The 19,886-nt window shown below is 60.7% G+C and overlaps 1 protein-coding gene across 1 annotated transcript; it reads right to left on the bottom strand.

Moving 5' to 3' along the window:
- Nucleotides 1-5,826: 5,826 nt before the first annotated feature.
- Nucleotides 5,827-11,615, bottom strand: CHMP6 (charged multivesicular body protein 6). Its single transcript, XM_074343917.1, has 8 exons — nt 11,482-11,615; nt 9,376-9,485; nt 9,201-9,288; nt 8,558-8,644; nt 7,673-7,738; nt 7,355-7,435; nt 6,756-6,810; nt 5,827-6,111 (listed from the first exon to the last, which is right to left on the bottom strand). The coding sequence occupies exons 1-8, from the start codon at nt 11,542-11,544 to the stop codon at nt 6,056-6,058; spliced, it is 606 nt and encodes a 201-aa protein (XP_074200018.1). The 5' UTR covers nt 11,545-11,615; the 3' UTR covers nt 5,827-6,055.
- Nucleotides 11,616-19,886: the final 8,271 nt, after the last annotated feature.

The raw sequence follows: 19,886 nt of genomic DNA, 5'->3' as shown, positions 1-19,886 counted from the left end.
TGCTGTACTCAGGAACGTGTTGTGTTCAACCGTAGCTCCTAAACACACCAGGACAACGCACGAAGCAGCCCCCTGGCCGCAGAATCACAGGGGCCCACGCCTTCCGCCCACGGGGGGCTCCCGCTAGCTGCCACGTGCCCGGCCAGCCAGCGAGCACTGGAAGTGTGGGGCGCCGCTGCTGTCACAGCGGGGGGAGGCCTATCGTACGAGCCGGGCCAGCACAGCACCCACGTCACAGCCATCCCCGCCCTTCTCTGCGGCACCTGCTGGTGCCTGAAGCAGAACTTCAGATCCAGCCTTTCCGTGCTGATGGGGCGGCACTGTAAACATCGGCTGGCGAGGGGATAGCTGGGTCCCACAAGGGCGATGTCCTATTAGGGAGGCTTTGGGTCTCACTGAGGACGCCGCCTCTGCGCCCACATTTCACCCGCAGATCCTACTAAAACACATCACTGCCAAACAAGGATTTCTGTGAACCCCTCCCTATACTGGCCTTTCTGGGTCTTTACATGTCTTTTGTTAACACGACTGCAGCCATCACTTTGCGTGTGGGCTCTGTGATCTGTTCTCTCCTGTTCCCCTCCCGGCCCCAGTCACAGCCTGGGGGGGCCTCCCCACTGCGCGGACGCCAAGCCGCTCGTTGGTCCACCCCGGGCAGCAGATCCACCCCAAACACACCATGATCAAGCTCACATCGCAGGGCTGGTCCTGGAACATCATGAAGACTGACCTAAAGACGGGTGGGCAGGCGCCACCTGCCCCAGCCCAAGGAAACGGAGAGAAGAAAGGAGAAAGGTGGGGAGGGAGGGACAAGCGGGAAAGGAAGGAGAAATGGGCTGGATTTTGCTGAGAAGCTTTGTATGGACGATGTTCTTCCTGTTCTTGGTATCTTGGGGAAGGAGTGGAACAGAAGCACACACAGTAGGACACTCCAGCGCTGTGCTGGGGTCTTGGCCAGGGAGATCAGGCAAGGGAAATGAAATCAAGGGCACCCAGCCTGGGAGGAAGTAAAACTGCCTCTATTTGCAGATGACACGGTCTCGTATACAGAAAACCCTAAGGATTCCAACAAAAACCTACCAGAACTAACACGCAAGCTCAGCATGGTTGCAGGACACGAGATCAATATACAAAAATCAGTTATATCTCTATACACTTGCAATGAATAATCTGAAATTGAAATTAATGGGAAAAGCTCAATTTACAATAGCATCAAAAAAAAAACCTTAATCATAAGTTTAACAAAAGAAGCATGAAACCTAAACTCTGACAGCCGCAGAACGTTGCTGAGAGAAATTAAAGAATAGACGGGAAGACCCTGTCTTCGCAGCTCGTGAGACTCAGCGTGTCTGGGCGACAGCATCCCTGGGCTGACCCATGGAGCCTGCACGGCTCCATGGCAAGCTCACCCGGCTTCTTTTCAGAAACTAACGAGCTGATCCTGAAATTCACGTGGAAATTCAAGGGACCCAAAAGAGCTAATACAACCCCCAAAAGAACAAAGTGGGCGGAGTCACACTTCCTGATGTCAGAACTTACTGCAGAACTGCAGGAAGTGGGGAGGGGAGGGTGCAGCTCAGGGGCAGGGCACGTGCTCAGCGTGCACGAACTCCTGGGTTCAATCCCCAGTCCCTCCATGAAAAAAAAACTGTAAAAAAAAAACCCCCAAAACCTAAAAGCTGCAATAAGGATAGACGTGGATGGATGGCTGGTATCCGACAAAGGTGCCAAGGATTCAATGGGGGAAGTAACTGTCTTTTCAGACGGCATTGGAACAACTGGACATCCACACGCAACAGAATGAAGCGGAGCTGCCAACCTAGCACCGTATACAAAAAGTAACTCAAAATGGATCAAAGACCTAAGTGTAACAACTGAGCTATAAAACTCCGAAAAGAAAGCCTACATCTCCATGACCTTGGATTAGGTAATGGTATCTTAGATGTGACTCCAAAAGCACAAGCAACAAAAGGAAAAGTGATAAACGAGACTTCTTCAGAATTAAAAACACGCTGTTTCCAAGGACGTTATCAAAAATGTGAAGACAACCCACAGAATGGGAGAACGTGTTTGTAAATCTCCTATCTGGTCACAATCTAGTATCCAGAACACATAAAGAACACCTGCAACTCCGTAATTAAAGACCCAGCTTCCAGGTGGGCAGACGAGCTAAGCAGACGTGCCTCCCACGATGTACAGATGGCCCACAAGCACACGGGAAGGTGCTCCCCGTCACTCGTCGGTAGGAAAGTGCAAAGCAAAACCACAGTGAGACCTCACCGGACTCCCGCGAGGATGGCCAGGAGGAGGAGGCAGGAGACAGCTAGTGCTGGCAGGAGGGGGACAGGCAGAGCCCGGCACGCGGCCGCCAGGGACATAAATGGTGCAGACACTTAGGAAAACACACAGCAGCTCCTCAGCGGCTGAACGAGGTCACCCTGTGACCCAGTGACTCCACCCCTAGGTTTGCACCAAAGACATGAAAACACGCCTTCACAGATTCCTGTTCAGAGATGCTCCCAGGAGCACTATTCTTAACAGCCAAACAGTAGAAACAATTCAAATTGCCCATGAGGTGATGGACAAAGAAATGAAACCTGCTCCGTCCACACAATGGAGTATTACCCGTTCGTGAAAAGGAGGGAAGCCTGACGCTCGCCACGGCACGGCTGAGCCTCAAACCCTCCCGCCAAGCGGAAGGCCGCTCACTGTGCGACTCCGTTTACACGTGTCCAGAAGCGGCAAACCGGAGACAGGACGCAGACCAGAGGCTGCGGGGCCGCGGGGAGGGGAGCCGCAGGCACCAGCCGAGGGGACAGGGCTTCCTCAGGGACGACGGGCTGTGGTGATGGCCGCACAGCTCTGTGAACGAGCCTGAGCTGAGCACCTTACATGGTGAGCTGTCTGCTATGAGTTTCATCTCAATGAAGCTTCTACCCGAAAAAACACAGAAACAAAGTGAAGCCATCACTCTTCAGGGTCCGAGCAGCTCGCATCCGTGGTGTGACTTCCAGTCCTCAGCTGCTTGTGCTCTTGTTCCTCCAACTTCATTTCAGAACTTCTGCTTCTCAGGTGAGGTTCACTTCCCCCCACAAAAAGCTGGACCAGAGGACAGCGTCACTCACACCCCTCAAACCCCTCGCACCCCTAGACCAGCCGGTGCCGCCCTCAGGCGCAGGTGGGGAGGCGTACCCCTTCCTCCCAGGGACCAGGTCTCAGACTCCGCGGGGACGAGACCACGGGCGGCGAGAGCAGCCCTGGAGGGCACCAGGGCCCCCCAGCCCGAGACCTGGCCCTCGGCTGTGTGCAGGGGGGGTGGGGACAGGTGCACGGACGACGAAGGAAGAGATCTGGAGTGCTCCCATTTCCTGAGAGCCCCAGACACAGGGCCACGAGGAATGGTGGGCATCGCTAAAGGGCTGTCCTGGCCGAGGGGTGCCCCAGGCCGGATGTCTTGGCTTACTCAGTTAAGGCCAGCATGGGCCATGAGGCCAGCTCCCGCCAGGCCCAGGCCCAGCCCCACTGCCCCGACCCCAGCAGCCGAGCATCTGCAGAGATGGAAGGGGGGATGGGGTCTCCTCCCAACCCCATCCCCATGGGATGTGGCTGGCAATCTGGCTCTAGGCCTCCCCTGGGAAGGCAAAGCCCCTGTGTTGTCATGACAACGCCCCACGCTCCACCTATCATCACCAAGTTCTCCCCCGGGGCAGGTGGGGGTCAGTGGGAGACCCTATAGGGCAGCAGTGGGTGGGGAGGGGGCAAACACTTCTCCAGGGTGGGGCACACAGTGCGGCCAGGACACCCTCCCACGCCATCCTGGGCACATCCCATTCTGTCCCCACACCCAGTCCTGGTGCCCTCTTCTCCCAGCCCCCTCCCACCCTCTACCTCCACACTGCGCACACTGTGGACGGAAGTGCCTCCAGCCCAACCGTCTGGTGCCTGGTCCTTCCCCCCACTGCCCCCGCCTGTCCTCCCGGGTGCCAGCTTGCCAGCTTCCCAGTAAGTCCCCTCTCTGGTCAGATGGTCCCCACAGCCCCCCTACTCCTCTCCCACCCAGCAGGCACAGGCTGCTCCCAGGCCCCCCTCCCCTCCAAGGCCCCCAGGCCCCACTGGTCTTGGGCAGATGCCAGCTCTGTCCCAGGTTTTGCACTCCACCGCGACTGGCTTGTGATCGTCAGGAGGCCTACGTCCCCCAGATCAGGAGGCTGGGTCACACTCATGCGGCTGGTGTCTAAGACCAGGGCTCGGCATGGGCAGGAGGATGTGTTTCCTCCTGGCAGGAGGGGCTCCCCCCCACAAGAGGGCCTGTGAGGCAGGTGACCTCCAAGGCCAGAGCCCAGGAGTCGGCTCAAGGTCAGCTAGGTCTCAGGGTAGGGCCTCCTTCCTAGGTCCACAGGATGAACTTTCACAAAGAAAAAGGCAGCTTGATTGGTACATGAGATCTCAGTCCCTCCCCAGCTCCTGGGGCCTGCTTCCCCTCCTCAACTAGAACTGCCCTAGGGACCCCGCAGGGTCCTGGGGACAGTCACCACGCACTGCCAGAAAGAAGCCAGTGAGGCCCAGCAGTCAGACTGGAGCTGGCAGAGAGCCCCCTCCCGGCAGAGGAGAGCACTGCACCTGACAGGGGGCCTCACACAAAGCAAGGCTGTCCTCCAAAAACCCAGGCCTCCTGCTCCTCTCAGACCTGGCAGCATGGCCGCACCCCGCCGTGCCCTCTGGGTGGAGGGCCTGCACACCCCCCGAGGTGGACGCCCACGTCTCCCTCCTTGCTGCTGCCTTTTCGCCCCTGGGGCACTGGCTTCTCACCTAGACGTAGGACTCCAAACTGGACCCCACCCCAGGGCACCAGAACACCCCCCTGGCCGGCCGGCCACCAGCCACGGGGTCACACAAAACCCTATAAACAAGGAGAGGCTGACAGCACCCCTTAGAAGGGAGGAGGGGGCAGAGAACTGCCCTGCACCTTGCTGCGGGCAGCTGCCCGGAGGTGACCTGCCCCGGCCGGTGCTGGAGCCCAGGCCGACCTTCTGCCCTCGGCTGGGCAGGGCGAGGACCTCACCGGCTCCTGACCCTGGTCCCCGTGTGGCCCTGCCCAGGCAGGTGCCCTCAAGTGCCCCGTGTTCCAGGGGCCAGAGGGAGGAGCCACCCAACACCCCCTGCCCCTCCCACAGGCCCCAGCTCACCAGGCGGCAGGCTGTGTGGGCGGCAACTTTAATATGGGCTTGGCCTGTCTGCGGGGCTAGGAGGGTCCCCTTTGACTTCACCCCCTTGGGAGTGAAATCCCTGTGAGACTGTCTAATTCTGAAACGACCCATGAAGCAGGGAAGTCCTCTCCATCCTCCGCAGCCCCTACCTGGCTGCTGACCGCTCGCAGCCGGCATCTCGGGGGACCTGGCCGGACGTACTGGCTGTCCTGGAACGTCCCTTCTCGGCAGGACTGACCTCTGTGCACAGACTCGGGAGGGACGGGGTGTTTAGGGCTCCCGGAGTCGTCGATCCAGCAGGGACGCCCCTCCTGGCCCCTACCCCAAAACGCCGACAGATACACACAGAGAGCCTTCCACCCCAAATCTACATGGAAATAGCATGTCAGGAAGCCAGGCCAAGGCAGGGACCCCTGAACTGAAGCCCCCGCCAGCGGACAGGAGCAGCAGGAAGGGGGAGAGGGGAGGGCGGGAGGCGGGGTCTGATGCATCCCCCCACAGCGGACAGCGCTGGGGGACAGCGGCCAGCGGAGCCGCGCGCACCAGGACGAGTGACCGGCACCAGGCGCGATGGGCCCGCCCTGGCCCCAGGAACCACAGCCTTGGAAGCTGCGCTGGCTGCAGAGTTTGAACGTTGCCATTTAATCCAGAAACGAGAGCAGGACAGCGGCGCCCGGAAACGCCCCGTGGGCGTCCTGAGAGGGCGCCTGTGTGCGAGCGGCTCCGTCAGCACCCGGCCGGCCGGCCTGGCGCCGGCCTCCTGGGAGCCCAGTCAGGGCCGGCCATGCACCCAATCTCTGGGCCCCAGTCCTTGGCAGTCCCTGCGAGTCCCATGTGAGGAGGCCGTGTTATGAGGCTGCCACAAGTTCCGCCTGCCTGGGCCCAGCCTTGACGGGGACTTTCTCTGTGGAGGAAACATAGACATGTCTGTCGCGCAACAAGACCCTGCAGGCGAAACTCCCCAGGAAGGACCAGAGGCGGCAAGGTGCCAGGTCCAGGCCTTTGTGCTCTGGGAAGGAAGGCACGGCTCTGGGGAGGCGAGTTGCACACAGACACCGGTGGGCCAGCAACAGAGCCGCACTCAAGATGGGACAGCAGCCCCTCCCCTGGGCTGGAGAGGAGGCCGAGGGGCAGCGAGGGAGCAGAGAGAGCCAAGGGGACTCACGGAGGACGAATCGGGGTGGAGAACTTCTGAGGGCGCGTGTAAGTCACGCCCGGGACAGCTGTCCCTGTGACAGTCCGAGGATGGCAGGTCCTGGCTGCACTGAGGGCGCCTGCCCGGCTAAACGGGCCCTTTCCTGGCTCTACTTTCAGGACATGCCTCTCCAGATGGGTTTGGCTCTCACGAGGTTCCCCAGACCCCTCAGAAAGCTGGGCTCGACCTCAGGGTAAGGCCCCGCGTCCGCCTGAGCTCCCAAGCTGGTGCCAGCACATGGCCCAGCACCCGCGGGCAGTGGGACCTGACCCTCGCTGAGCAGGAAGGGCAGGACCTCGCGGCCGGGACACTCTAGGACTCACTGCTCTCCAAGGACAGAATGAGGACAGTACCTGGCTTCTTTTCGGGAAGAGGCTCCGAAGGAACCTCTGGCAGCTCGATCTGTTCCTGAAGGAAACAGGGTAAAGGCAGTTAGATGCAATCACCATGGTCCTTCTCTCGGGACGACGGCATCCTGTTTGCTTAGCTGCTCTCAGCGGGATGTCAGTGGGACACAAACCCTCCAGCACCCAACCAAGGTTGCGCCATCCCTGGCTTCCAGGATCCCTCCAACTCCCAACACCAAGGGCGCGGTGGCCACAAAAGATGGCTGCCCCCAACAGCCCGGACCCTGAGGGGCTCCCCGCCCAGAGTTCCAACTGATTTTGGGTCATGGGCTTTGAAACAGGCACCCATGCAGGTCAGGGGCCACGGGGCACCTCTGCTGTGGTCCCCTTGGGTGCTAGCACCGGGTGTGTCTGTGGTTCCCAGAGGGTACCCAGAAGCCCCTCGGGTTTTGAGAAGAACTGAATCGGTAAGTAAGTGAATCAGAAGTAAGGTGGCCTGTCACCCGAGTGACTGCATCAGTCTTGGGGTCCTGTCACCTGAGTGACCGTGTCAGTCCTGGGGTCCCGTCACTCGAGTGACCGCGTCAGTCCCGGGGTCGTGTTACCTGAGTGATTGCATCCAGCTCCTCCAGGATGGCATCTTCGTCCTCCTGCGTGAAGCTTCCTGCCAACAGCTCATCTATTTGCTGTGAAAGGAGGAGCGGAGGTGAGGCGCACGGCCCGGCTGGGGTGGGGAAAGCTAGCCCCTCACAGAGGAAGGAGACGGCCCCGGCTCAAGGCTCCTCTCCCTCGAAAGAAAGAAGGCAGCCGCCCAGTGGTGTGGGGAGGCCTGGCCCTTGAGGGTGGCGCTGGACACTCAGCAAGTTGGCCCTCGAGCTCCTGGGCTGGCAGAAGGCGGGTCCCAGTGACGCGGCAACACCTACCCGCTGGTACTCCACGGCCTCCTGGGTCTCGTCCAGTATCCGCTCCACCTCTTCTATGGACATCACCTGTCAGTTACAAGTTGGGAGTGCGTCAGCACGACACGCATCAACCCCTGCATGAAGCCACCCCGACCAGCAGGGCACACGGCCTGGACCCTCTGTTTCTGCTAAATGAAGCCAAGTGGGACATGACTCATCCTTGGTCACTTGTGTCCCAGGCAGGGCCCGTCCACAGAGGCTGTGGAGCCGTCAGACCAGTCTTTTCAGAAGCCTCAACTGACCTCCCTAGATCCTGCGGGCCCTTCTCACTGGACCTTCTGGCACCCAAATCAAGCCTAGTGCTAGTAAACAGCACAAAAAACGTTCTCCGGCCAGGCGACTTGATTTCTTTTGGGTTCAAAGTAGCACCTTTGCCTGACTGGCAGGTAGACCACACTGGACACTCAGAAAAGCAGTGTAACCTGGGTCTGCCTGGCCCCGCGTGCCACCCACTCGTCAGGAACGAGATGGGGTGGGGGCTTTGCCACGGCCTCTCTGGGCCTCACCTCTCCTTCTCCTGCCCACCTCCGTGCTGCTTCCCGAGAGGAGGCTGGGTTCACTTCCTCCAGGAAGTCCTCCAGATTAGTTCACCACAACCCTCCCCTATTCTAACCAGACTTTCCCTCTAGTCACTTTAGCATCTGTGAACCCAAATTATAGTTCGGGTCTCTATTCTCAGGCCACCATTCCTGAGTTTGTTGGTCCCACTAGACTGTCACCCTCTCCTGGTAGTGACTGGCTTTCCCATGCACCTGACAGCCTGGGTGCAGGGGTGGCCTCAGGGACAAGCCCTCTCCTTGTTCCGCCTGCTCCCCTCCTCTCTGCCCCCAGACTTGCAAGACTCACCTGGTGCATCTTATTCAGACACTCATTTCCGACCTGCAAACCCTCGAGCACCTTCATTTCAATCTGGGTGAACTCAATACTCTGGACCTGAGGGGGAGAGCCCTGTGGTCAGGGGCCGGCCTTCTGCCTCCTCACGCAGACCCCGCAACGGCACTGAGGATGAGACCACCGCCCATGAAGACCGCTGGGTCTCAGGGCAGACCATCTCTGCCCCAACCTCCCTCTTGTCCGTTCCTGCTGCCCTGAGCACCACCAGGGGCCTTGGTGGGCCTGAGAGGGCCCGGGAAGAATCTCAAAGTACCACGACTGCTTACTAGCAGCTCTGGTTAGCAACAGAGCAGAACTAGACTTGGGCCTAGAGCTGGGCCGCTCGGGACACCTCTCCCATCACCCGGGCAGACCCCCACCCGCCCCGTCCACCCCCCAACCCCACCACCCAGAAGGGGTCCAGCCCCCCAAGAGCCCCCGAGCCTGCAAGAGCCAACCTGCCCCCAGCCCCTGAAGATGGCCAGGTTCCCATCGAAGAGTCTCCCCTCCTCCTTAGACCCACTCCTTGGGCTCTGGCTGAGGGGTCCAGGGAAGGAAGGTGACACACTTCAGCCCCGTGGGGCCCACAGACGCCCCCGGCCGCAGCTGGGCCTACCATGGTCTCCAGGCTGGTGATCTGGTTTTCCGTCTTGTCCAGGAGCTGCTCCCGGTACCGCTTCTTCTTGAGCAGCAGCTTGGCCCGCCTGCAGGGGAACCCGAGCGGTGACACTGAGTGGCCTCCCGGCCCCCACCCCTGCTCCAGCCTCCCGGCCCCACCCGGCCCCACTCACTCCTTCCTGCCGTCGCGCAGGAGCTGCCGGGCGACCTCCCGCTCCCGCTCCAGCTGCTGGGTGATCCTCTTCTGGTACTGCTTTAGCCGGTCCCGCTGCTGCTTCAGTTGCTGCCGGAGAGCAGGCCTGTGTCCACACTGAGCCCGCGCAGCGCTACGCCCGCGCCAGGCTACCCAGTGCCTGGGAGAGCTGGCCTGGAGGCTGCCAGGGTCACGGAAGGGGCCCCCACCATGGCCAGGCTGCCCTGATCGCCAGCACTGGAAGCACACCCTCTGAAACAGCTCTCCGTGGGGAGAAGTCTGTCCCCCAGAGCATGTGGGGCACTGTCTGGAGTCACCCCTGCTTGTCACAGCTGGGGATGCCACTGGCCTCTGGGGGTGGAGGGCAGGGCTGCAGCTCAGTACCCTCACAGCCCAAGACACCCCCTCCCCCACCCTAGACAGCCCCTCGCCCTCAGCGCCCACACCGCACAGCCTTGCTGCCCGCCTGCCATCGGCAAGGAGCATGAGCACTGCCAGGCAGGTCAGGGAGCACTGCCGGCACCTCCAAGGCACAGAAACACAGAAGGTGCTGGTGACAGTCACCATGAGCCACCATCCCACCCAGCCACGGCTGGGGCCTGGGGCCTCCTCCCTCCTGGCTTTGCTCTTTCGTGGCTTCAGTGAGAGGTGCCCGGAGACCCGGTGCCAGCCTCTGTGCCAGTCCCCAGCTCTGGCCGCCTTTCCTCTGCGGGTGCGGCCAGGCTGCCCACTTTGTAAAACAAGGGGTCTTGGCAGAAGGTCACAGGACAGCACGCTGGAGCTCGAAGCTTCTCAACTCAGCTTTTCACCCTCAGAAATTATCAGGCAATGTTTTGTTCTACTGTGACCCCACCAACGTGATCCTTGGCAAGAGGAACGCCTCCTTGAAAAGAAACCCAAAGGTGAATCCCTAGAGAGGGAAGAGAGTAGCCTGGGGGCCTCCTGCTCAGCCAGAGGGGTCAGCCCAGCAGCAGAGGGAGGAGGCAGGGCACAGCTTGCTGTCCTGTGCGCCCGACCACACTCAGCACCCAAAGCTGCGATCTTCTCCAGCGACAAACATGCCTGTTGTCTCTTCTTAGACTGGAGAACTTCAGTTAAAAAGTTTCATAACTTATGGTTTCAGAAGCCACAGTTAAAACAACAACAAAAAACCAACCAACCGAAAAATAAAGAAACGTCACCTGTTACTTGGATTCGTTTCCTCTTAGTGCAAAAATCACATTTTTTTTGTTGCAAAAATATAGGGGGAAAAAAAGAGCAAAGATAAACGCTGCTCACGTTTTGGGCTATCTCCTCCTCGACACATTTTCTCATTTTGAAAATGAATTATTCTTGACAGCCCATTTCACTTAACCTAGCCGGCGATTCTTTCTACAGAAACTAGCTTTTGCCCCAGCACTCCCTGGAAGGGACACCTGAATCCACAGGCAGGTACATCACCATCCAAAACTTGGAGGGTCTGGTGTGGTCTCAGAGACCGGCGTCTGGAGGGCGGCCCGCCAGCCTGGGGACCCTGGCGAGACCTCAGTGCCTCAGGGCCCGCACAGGCCACAGGTCGGAGCAAGGGCCAAGGCAGATCCCGAGCCCACTTGGAGTCCCAGTCACACGGAACACGACTGTTCCACAACCAGGGCCCGGTCTCCTTAAAGCCCCCGCTCTGGGCGCAGCGACAAGGCCACACTGCCCGGCCATCCCCTCCCCACGGCCTCCCGCCCAGGCGCAGGCCCTGGCTTTGCCCTAAACGGGCCACGGCAAAGCAGGGCAGTACCGGGCCGGGGCCGGGGCGCGGGGCTGGAGCTCAGGAACCGCACCTGCGGGCGCGGACTCGTCCACGGACAAGGGATGACCGCGGAACAGGGCGAGGCCGCACCGCCTCCCGAGACCCGAGGGGCGGCTCGGCCGCCGCACCGGGGCCGCCTGCAGCCCGCAGCCCGCAGCCCGCAGCGCCCGCGCTCGCTCAGACTCGGTGGAACGGGGCCCGGGCACGCGCCGCACGGGAGGCCCACCGCCCACCGCGCCGGACGGGCCCCGGGAGCAGGGAAGCCCGCCCGGCCTCGGGCCCCCGCTCCCGGGGCCGGCAGCTCACCAGGATGGCCTTGTCCTGCTCCGTGACCCGGCTCTGCTTCTTGCGGCCAAACAGGTTGCCCATGGCGGCCCGCCCGGCCCGCGCCCCGCCACCGGCCCGGCCGCCCCGCCCCGCCTCGCCTGGCCCCGCGCGGCCGCCGTAGCCGGTCCCCCCCCCCCCCCCCCGCTACGGCGGCCGCGCGGGGCCAAGCGCCGCAGAACGCGCACCGCCGCGGACTCGCCTGGGGAAGCCTCCCCGGACCGTGCATTCCACCTGCGTCTCACTACTCGCTGAAGGCTCAGATGACGGTTAGCATTTTTTAGCAATAAAGTATTTTTAATTAAGGTATGTGCTTTTTAAAGACAATGCAATCGCACATTTAATACGCTGCAGTATAGAGTAAACATAACTTTTATATGCACTGGGAAACCAACAAATTTGTGTGGCTCTATTTATTTTCATATTCGCTTTATTGCAAAAATGGAACCCATAATATCTCTGAGGTCTGCCTGTAGTAACATCAGAGGTCTTTTCTCACAGATCACTGTAACAAACGTAATAATAACGAAAAAGTTTGAAATATTGGAAGAGTTACCAAAAACGTGACACAGAGAGACAGGGAGTTCACGATAATGCACAGTCGTTCTCCGAGACCACCTGACCCTGCAGGGACCACAAAGGTGAGGTGGATGGGGATGCGACAGGTAAGGCCACACCTGCGCCTTTGAGATCCTTCGTGGCGGCACTAACCCCCGTAATCCCCCAGGACCGCAGTGTTGCTTGGAGTGTGCAGTCTTGGCAGGGAGGGGACATGGCTTCCACTGAACCCTTCCCACCACAGGTGTCCCTATGAGAGGCAGTACGTGGATTCTGTATGTCTGGTCCAATCTGATGTCCAAGAACTGGGGAAAGGGCTGCAGGGTGGGTCTGTGAGCTGACTGGCCCCACAGTGACCCCTGCACATACCCCCCGCCCACCATGAAACCCCCAGACTGGTGGCCCACTGTGGTGTCAGGGCATCCCCAGGACTTAGCATCCATTTAAAGCCAGTGTCTTTATGTGCCAGATGGGCTGGGGTATTTCCTTTCCGCAGCGCAGCGTTACTTTGGTCAGCAGGTGCGGGGTCCTTTGGGGACGTGGGGATCACTGTGTGGTATCGCTTACAGTGATGCTCCCTGGTTCTCCCTCAATCACGGGGCCCAGGGAGTGGGAAAGACTGGGGGTCTGCAAGAAGCAGCCCAGGGGTGGTGGGGAGACTCATTAAGGAGCCCACCCCCTGCCAGCTGCATCCCCAGAGGAGAGAAGTGCAGCAGTAGAAAGGGGAGCCCCCTCCTCTGCGGACCAGGCAGCATCACCCCAGCACTGCACTGACGCCGTGTCAAGCTCGCTGGCAAAGGAGGAACGTCCCCAGTTCTGGCTCCATCACCACGAGCCAGCCAAGGCAGTGGAGTCCCACAGAGGCCCTCACCAATGGCAAGACTAGTGCTCTGTGACTGCTGAGACCAGGTCACAAAAGGCTGCTGTCCTCTGGGACTTGCCACCAAGTGAGAGGAGCCAGCCACCCCTGGAGAGGCCTGCGTGGGGAGGGTCAGCACCACTGCCCGCTGGGTGGGTGCACAGTCTTGTTAGGGGAGTTCCAGTCCCCCGTCGGATGGGCCACACAGAGCAGGGATGAGCTTCCCTGTCGACTCCGCCTGCGTGCAGATCCACGAATCAGATAAATGGTGGGTGTCTTTTTAAGCCATTAAGTTTCAGGGTGAGGGGTTTGTTATGCAGCAGTAGTAACTGGAACAAAGGTAGGCACCTTGGGGAGGGTCTGCAGAGAATACTTCTCAGAATCCTTCACGGGGAACCCATCTTCCCCTCCGTTTAACCCTGGAACTGGGCGAGAGGTCACCCTCCCTCCACTGAGGTGCTTCACATTGGATCTCTATTTGCCAGACGTGGGCTGTTTCTTCATGGTCAATTTCAGCTTTCCGAGACTGTCTGTTGTTTGCGGTTGGCCAGGGCCAAGGGTACCCCCAGTACTGTCCATCATAACGACCGCTCGGAGTTTGCTGCACTTTCCTGGAACCTGCCCACCTTATCTCTGGGCCGAGCCCTCCCGGTTCCCAGGAGAAATCAGAGGCCCTGTCTGGACGGCAGCACCTCTACCCTCATTCCAGGCCTGCAGACCTTGGAGAGCTGTTCAAGGAGCCGAGGTCCTCACTCAGGGCTTTCTCCAGGTCTCTGTGCAGGGTGTGTGCTCGGGGACTCAACAAGGGGCAGGTTGCACCTGATACATTCATGTCTGGTCCTTATCTGCCCCAGCCCTTCAAGTTTCCTCTGTATTAGACCAGGGAATTGCTGGCATCTCAGCTGGGCCATGTTAAGTCCAAGTCCAAGTTCCCGGGTACAAAGGATCTTCTTATAGATGAAAGCAAACAGTAGGGCCCGGAGTCACAAGTGCCGGGGCCCTGTCCAGCTCGCCCAATGTCGGCCGCATTGCGCACCTGTGTGGTGAGGGTCAGCGATATCCTGGAGTCTTTGGGGTGTGATGGAGTTCTCACCTCCCTGGAGTCAGCTAGGATCTCACTGCAGCTATGGGTCTGGAGACCAGGGGTCACAGGGTGAGGTCTTGAAGAGAAGCCGTGTCCCCTTAGCAGGCAACTGCTTTTGGTGGGGGCTTCACATGGTGGGGGGCCGCCTCAGACAGGGAGCAGGGTGGCTTCCACCAGAAGGCAAGGCTTAACAGGATTATGCAGGAGGCGTAGGGTTCAAGGTCAGTCCCCTGGGCCTTCTCCATCTGACTCTTTCACACTCAGTGCTCTGACCTGGTGAGGCTGAGAATTCAATTTACACTGTAATCTTACAACCCGCAGGATAAGACGTGGGCAATGATTTCCAGCCACCACGTTCCCTCTGCAAGTAATCAGATTTCCTTTTACGGGGGTCCCGCCTACCGCCTGCTCTCCTAACTCTCCCTTGAACTCAGAATCTTAAGCCACTTGCTTGTCATTTTAAGAAATGAAATCTTCTTAGAGCAGTCAGGAACCCCCAGCCTGCCCCATGGTCCTGACTTCCTCCGGAATGTTGCCTTGCAGCTGCTTGGGCTCCCAGGAGCCGGCTGTCATGGAATCCAGGCAATCATGGAAAAGCGTGTGGTTGCACCCCTCAGCCACTCAGATCCTGTTTTTCAGATTGTGTTAGTCTGCTCTGACTGTCGTGACGGGTTCCCCCAGGCTGGGGCACTTAGACAATAGAAACTTAGTGTCTCATGGTCTGAAGGCTGGAAGCCTGAAATCCTGGTGTTGGCAGGGCTGGCTCTCCAGAGCCTGTGAGGAAGAACCTGCCTCTCTCCCAGCTTCTGGTGGTTTGCCCGCAAGCCCTAGCACGTGGAAGTGTAACTGAGCAGGACCCTGTGGGGCCTTTCCTAGACAGACCCCCCTGCCATGTCCTCTTCCCACCTCTTGTCTGTAGGAAAACTAGTCTCCTAGGCTTCCCGAGTTCCAAAGAGTACATTTCATCAGAGAAGTGAGAAAAGGCAGAGAGAAAGGAAAGCAGTCAAGCAAGACAAAATGATAACAGTTTAGCCACTAAACAAATTCGAGGGCATTTAGTTCCTTCTCAAGGCCTATAGATAATATTCTGAGCCATGTCCTTTGAGCTGTTTTGCAGACACTGAAACCCAAAGGGGTGGGGAGGAGTTAACTCTGTGCTGCCCACAAGCTCAGAGACCCCAGACGGGCTGGAACCAGGAGGCTGATGATGTTGACCCCTGATGACCTCACCACCGACCAATCAGAAGCATGTCCACGATCTAATCACACAGCCCACACCCCCTCCCTTACCCTGTCTTTAAAATCCTTTCCCTGAAAGCCTTGAGGGAGCTGGGGCCTTTTGAGCACCAGCTGCCTGGACTCCTTGCAGGACGCCCTGCAATGAACGCTGCACTTCCCTTCACCACCACCTGGGGGCAGTACATTGGCTTCAGTGCGCAACAGCAAGTGGACCCAAGTTTTATTTGGTAATGGAAGCATCATGCGGCCTCTGCCTCCGTCGAGGCCTCCCTGTGTGGGTGTCTGTGTCCAAATTTCCCCTTTTCATAAGGACAACAGTCATGTTGGATCAGAGCCCACACTAGTGACCTCTGTAAAGACCCTCCCTGCAAGCGAGGGCACATTCTGAGGAACTGAGGGGTCAGGACTCCAGCATCCGGGCATTTCAAGCAGGAAAGTGTTGATTACAGAGATTCAGCACTTCAAACCCTCGGACAGGTTCCAGGAATGAAGGTCATGGTCCTGTCACTGGGTCTTGGGGGAGCGCGAGCTTTCAGAGACTCGGGTTGCAGGAGACGCTTGGCGACGGTGACCCCCACCTCCACCTGCGCACTCGCGAGGGCCCCAGTCGGCCGCCTCCTCCACTGTCCACACCTTGGAACACTTCCTACCAGAGGAAATTAACCTAGCGTCTGATGGGAGTTAGCCCTGGAGTCCCAGGGAGGGCGACGACGGGTGGCCCTTACCTGACGTGCAGATGGGGGCACGCAGACGGCGTGCAAGGGCGGCCGCTGGTGTGCGCACAGGAGGCGCCCGAGGAGCACGTGGCGGGAACTGAATCTCCACCAACGCCTAGCCACGGTGGTGACCAGCATGGAAAGCCATCCGGGACCCCCCGCCCCTCACTGCTGCTGTCCACCTCCTCCGTCCACCGCTCGGCCCTGGCCTCCGCAGGGCGCCCACCTTCCCAGGCCTCCAGGACCTCACGCCCAGACGAGGGCGCTGATTGACTTCCACCCGGGCCAATCAGCTGTGGCCGTGAGGGTTAAGGAAGGCTGATTGGCTGAGCCTGGGCATCGTGCCCGCACCTGAGCCAATCCTCAGAGGGGGGGGCGGGCGCTCGCGGGCGGAGTGGCGGGAATTTCCTCCAAAACTGGCACTTTCTGAGGCCACAAGCCACCGGGGTCCTGGGACCCGCCGCTGGTGAGCACGTGGGCTGTGCCGATGTCTGGTCGGGGTTCGGGGTGGGGGGCCGGCCATGGATACATGTGCGGCGTGTTAAGAGCTGTCAGGGCCCTGGTCAGGGGTCCTGTGAGTCAGGGGTCCTGGGGGTCCTACCAAGGGGGTGGTGACAGAGGGGCAGAGAAGGTGGGGTGAGCCAAGGAACATTCTGGAAGAAGTCAAGGGACTCCAGGTCAAGTTCCAGGCGTTGGGTGTGAGCCTAGGAAATGGTGCTTTAGACACTGAGGACCCGCTGTGTGGATGCTACCTGGGCACCGCGGCTGGGGCAGCCCCGGGTGCGGGCCGGTGGGAACCCCCAGGGCGGGCATCCGGGCTGGGGGACGTCGTGGCGAGGGGGGGCGCTCAGAGAGGCCGGTGAGGGAGGGGCTGTGGAGCGTCGGGGGTACGGAGGCCCTGGGGGGTAAGGCCCTGCCGCCTGGTGACTCAGGTGAGTGGAGACGGTGGGTCAAAAGGTGAAACACATCTTTAGGAGGCTTGAGAGCAGAAGAGATGCGAGGCCACGGGGAGGGGCGCAGGGCCGCAGGGGTGACCACCTTCCTGGACGCTTAGCCGAGCTACGGTCGCGCAACCGCGAGCCCCGCGGCGGTCACGAGGTGGCGCTGCAGGACAGCCTGGCAGCCGCGCAACAGTGTCAGGGCCTAGGATGTGAGCCGGCTCGGCGCGGGGGCGGTACTGGTTCCGGCACCCCAGCACCCCCTCACCTAGCACCCCACATCCAGCACCGGCCCCAGCACACTGGCCACCTGGTACCCCAACATCCCAGCACCCTGCACCAACAGGCAGTGACCCCCTAGGAGGCAGTGGGTCCAAGAAGACCCGGTGGAGCGGAGGAGGACCTGCAGGGGTCTTGCCCTGGCTGGGAGAAGTCATCCCTCTGCCCAGCCCTTCACTCACACCCTCATCCACCCATCTACCACCACCTGCTTCTTGAGCACCTGCCTGCCTGCTCTGGGTGCTGGGGTCACTGCTGCCTTGGGGCCTGCACGTGGCAGAGATCACAAGGTAATGCAGTGTCGTGATGCAGGTGGTGGGACATTGGATCAGGGAGGGCTTCCTTGAGGAAGAGGCATCCGATCTCAGGAGCTCTCCAGGCAGGGACAGTGAACGGACTGCGTGGGGTGGGAGGAGGGGACAGGTGGGCATGTGGGGCAGGCACAGGGCCGTTCTTCTGATCCCAGAGGCTGCTGGCCCCAACCTGGGAGGGTGGTCTAACCTGGATTTAAAGGTGGCTCCAGCTGCTCCCAGTTGAGAGGAGGCGTCATGGTGGCAGGTGAGGGGTCGTCCTGGTGGGAGCAGTGGGGGCAGGACCAGCTGACTGGAGGCAGGGCCGTGAGGGGAGGGGCGTCAGGGTGGGTAGTCCACGTGGGGTCTGCCTTGTGTTGTTTGAACTTGCTGGTGGCCGTCACCTTCCCTGTGGAGCTGGGGTCACTGGCTCCCCAGGCCACAGAGGTGGGTGTCCTGTGCGTGGCTGGGCTCCCCCTGCTGGCAGAGCACAGTGGGCACTGGTGACAAGCTGGGAGTGGGCCCCCCACCCCTCCCTCTGCACCCCTAATCCCTCCCCACAGCTGGGGAGCCTCTCTGGGAGCCCCCAGTCTTGTTTCCTGCAGGAGAGGCTCCACCAGTGGGCTCTGCTGGCCCAGAACCTGTGCCCCCAGTTTCAGCACCACACTTGGGGTGGGGGCTCGTCCCCTCAGCTTCTCGCTGCAGCCTCTCCTCCGGCACGTGTGGCAGCACCTGGGTCAGGGGCTGGCCGCCTCACCTGGGTTCCCGATGCTCAGCCGCTTGTCCAGCTGCACACTTCCAGGGCCCTGCGGGCCTGGGGCTGAGACTTCCTGTGCCGCACACCTCTCCCTCCATGGCTGCATGTCAGCCACCAGGGCTGGGGGGCTCAGGATGTGCCTGCTGCCTGGGGAGGGGGATGGGGACATGAAGCCACCCCCACCAACAGGGAAAGGCCAGACCCCATCAGTGCAGGCAAAGGAGACCTTCACCCCAAGACACAGGTCCAGGGGCTGCAGTCAGCCTCCTAGGGAGCTTTCCAGCTGGGGGTGCCGGGGAGCGATGGGCGGAATTCCACAAGGATCGCTGAAGCCAGTTAGCTCAGGGGCTGCCAGCAGAGCCTAATTTCAACTCTCCCGCAGCCCATCCTTACCCTGGAGGCCGGGCCCCCTGCCAGGACCACCGGGCTCACAGGGGCCTCTGCCCTCCCCTCCGGGACTGGGCCTCCCATCCTGTCCCCGCTTGCTCTGGTCCCTCTATCAGGGGCGGGGAGCCACCTCCTCTGCCTGCCCCGCTCCCCAGCACCGCTGTCCTCTCTGGCTGTGGTCTGCCTCGCACATGGCAGGGGCCGCTCAGACTTGCCCCACCCCGAGGCAGTGCTGGGGTGGGGGCAGGGCTCGGACTTCAGCCTGAGGGTAGGGGACACAACTGGGCCCGTCCCAGCAGCCATCCTCCCTCTGGCCCCCGCTCCCCCTCTCCTGTCCTGGTGCTGCCCCGTCTTCGCATGAGGCACCAGCTATTCTTCAGGCCGCGTGGGCCCTCAGCCAGCTTGCGACTGAAGGGCTCTGAGAGGCCGTCCCCTCCACCCCTTCCCCCCATCCCATAGGGGCGCCTGCTGGGGCCCTGGCCTTTGCCTGTGTCACCCCACACACCAGCAGTCCCACGCTGAGACCGGCCCTGCCGCCGCCCCTCACTGCACGCGGGGCTCCCCTGGGTGAGCTCCTCTTTGCCCCTCCCTCCCACCGAAGCGCAGAGCCAGCGCCGAGGGGAAGACAAGAGTCTCAGGGGACCCCGGGCTGAAGCTGCTGACCCGGGAGGGGCCTTCCTGGTTCCAGGCGACACGCAGAGCAGAGCCTGGCGGAGGGCGGCCCACCTCCCCCGGCCGCGAGGTGCAGCTACGCGGTCCTTTACGGACCCCTTACGGCAGCCCCGCGGCGCCGGCAAGCGGAGGGTGTGGGGCTGGGCCCGGGAGAGCGAGGGGGCCTGGCCTGGCCCCGGCGTTTCTCCTGTGGCCAGCTCCCGCCTCCGTTCATCTCTCATGTTTGTGACCACTTGGTTTGTACTCGAGTCCCAGTGACAGAGTAAATGATGCTAATAGGAAAAATATGACTCTCTCTGCTGAAGCACGCCAGGCGCAGCCGAGGAAACGCTCGGGATCCTTCCTGTTTAAAACAAACCGTAATTTAATTCAGGAGTTCCAGCTGCTCAGGCTCTGGGTTTCCATGGCGACGGCTCCCCTCCCCACCTTGGAGCGGGCGCTGTGCGGGGAACCCACCTCCCTGCAGCCACCCTCACGCACTGGGGCCTGGGGGCCTTCCCAGGGACGTGGGGGCCACTGCCCCCTGTACAGATAGCTCTGGGGGGCCGGGCCATGACCCAAGCCCCTCCCAGCTCCACACCCAACACTGGGAGCAGGCACAGACATCT

Source organism: Camelus bactrianus, chromosome 16 (genome assembly GCF_048773025.1).
Source record: "Camelus bactrianus isolate YW-2024 breed Bactrian camel chromosome 16, ASM4877302v1, whole genome shotgun sequence".
Taxonomy (NCBI): domain Eukaryota; kingdom Metazoa; phylum Chordata; class Mammalia; order Artiodactyla; family Camelidae; genus Camelus; species Camelus bactrianus.
Note: the sequence above shows the minus strand (reverse complement) of the source record. Positions and strands in the feature narration are given on the sequence as shown.

What these genes read in the sequence shown, in the direction of transcription:
- CHMP6 (XM_074343917.1), bottom strand. Translation starts at nt 11,544, where the DNA reads ATGGGCAACCTGTTTGGCCGCAAGAAGCAGAGCCGGGTCACGGAGCAG. An exon ending in AGCAGGACAAGGCCATCCTG is followed by an intron (nt 9,486 to 11,481) that starts GTGAGCTGCCGG and finishes GCTCTCCGGCAG; the next exon opens with CAACTGAAGCAGCAGCGGGA. An exon ending in TCTTCCCGAAAAGAAGCCAG is followed by an intron (nt 6,112 to 6,755) that starts GTACTGTCCTCA and finishes TTTCCTCCACAG; the next exon opens with AGAAAGTCCCCGTCAAGGCT.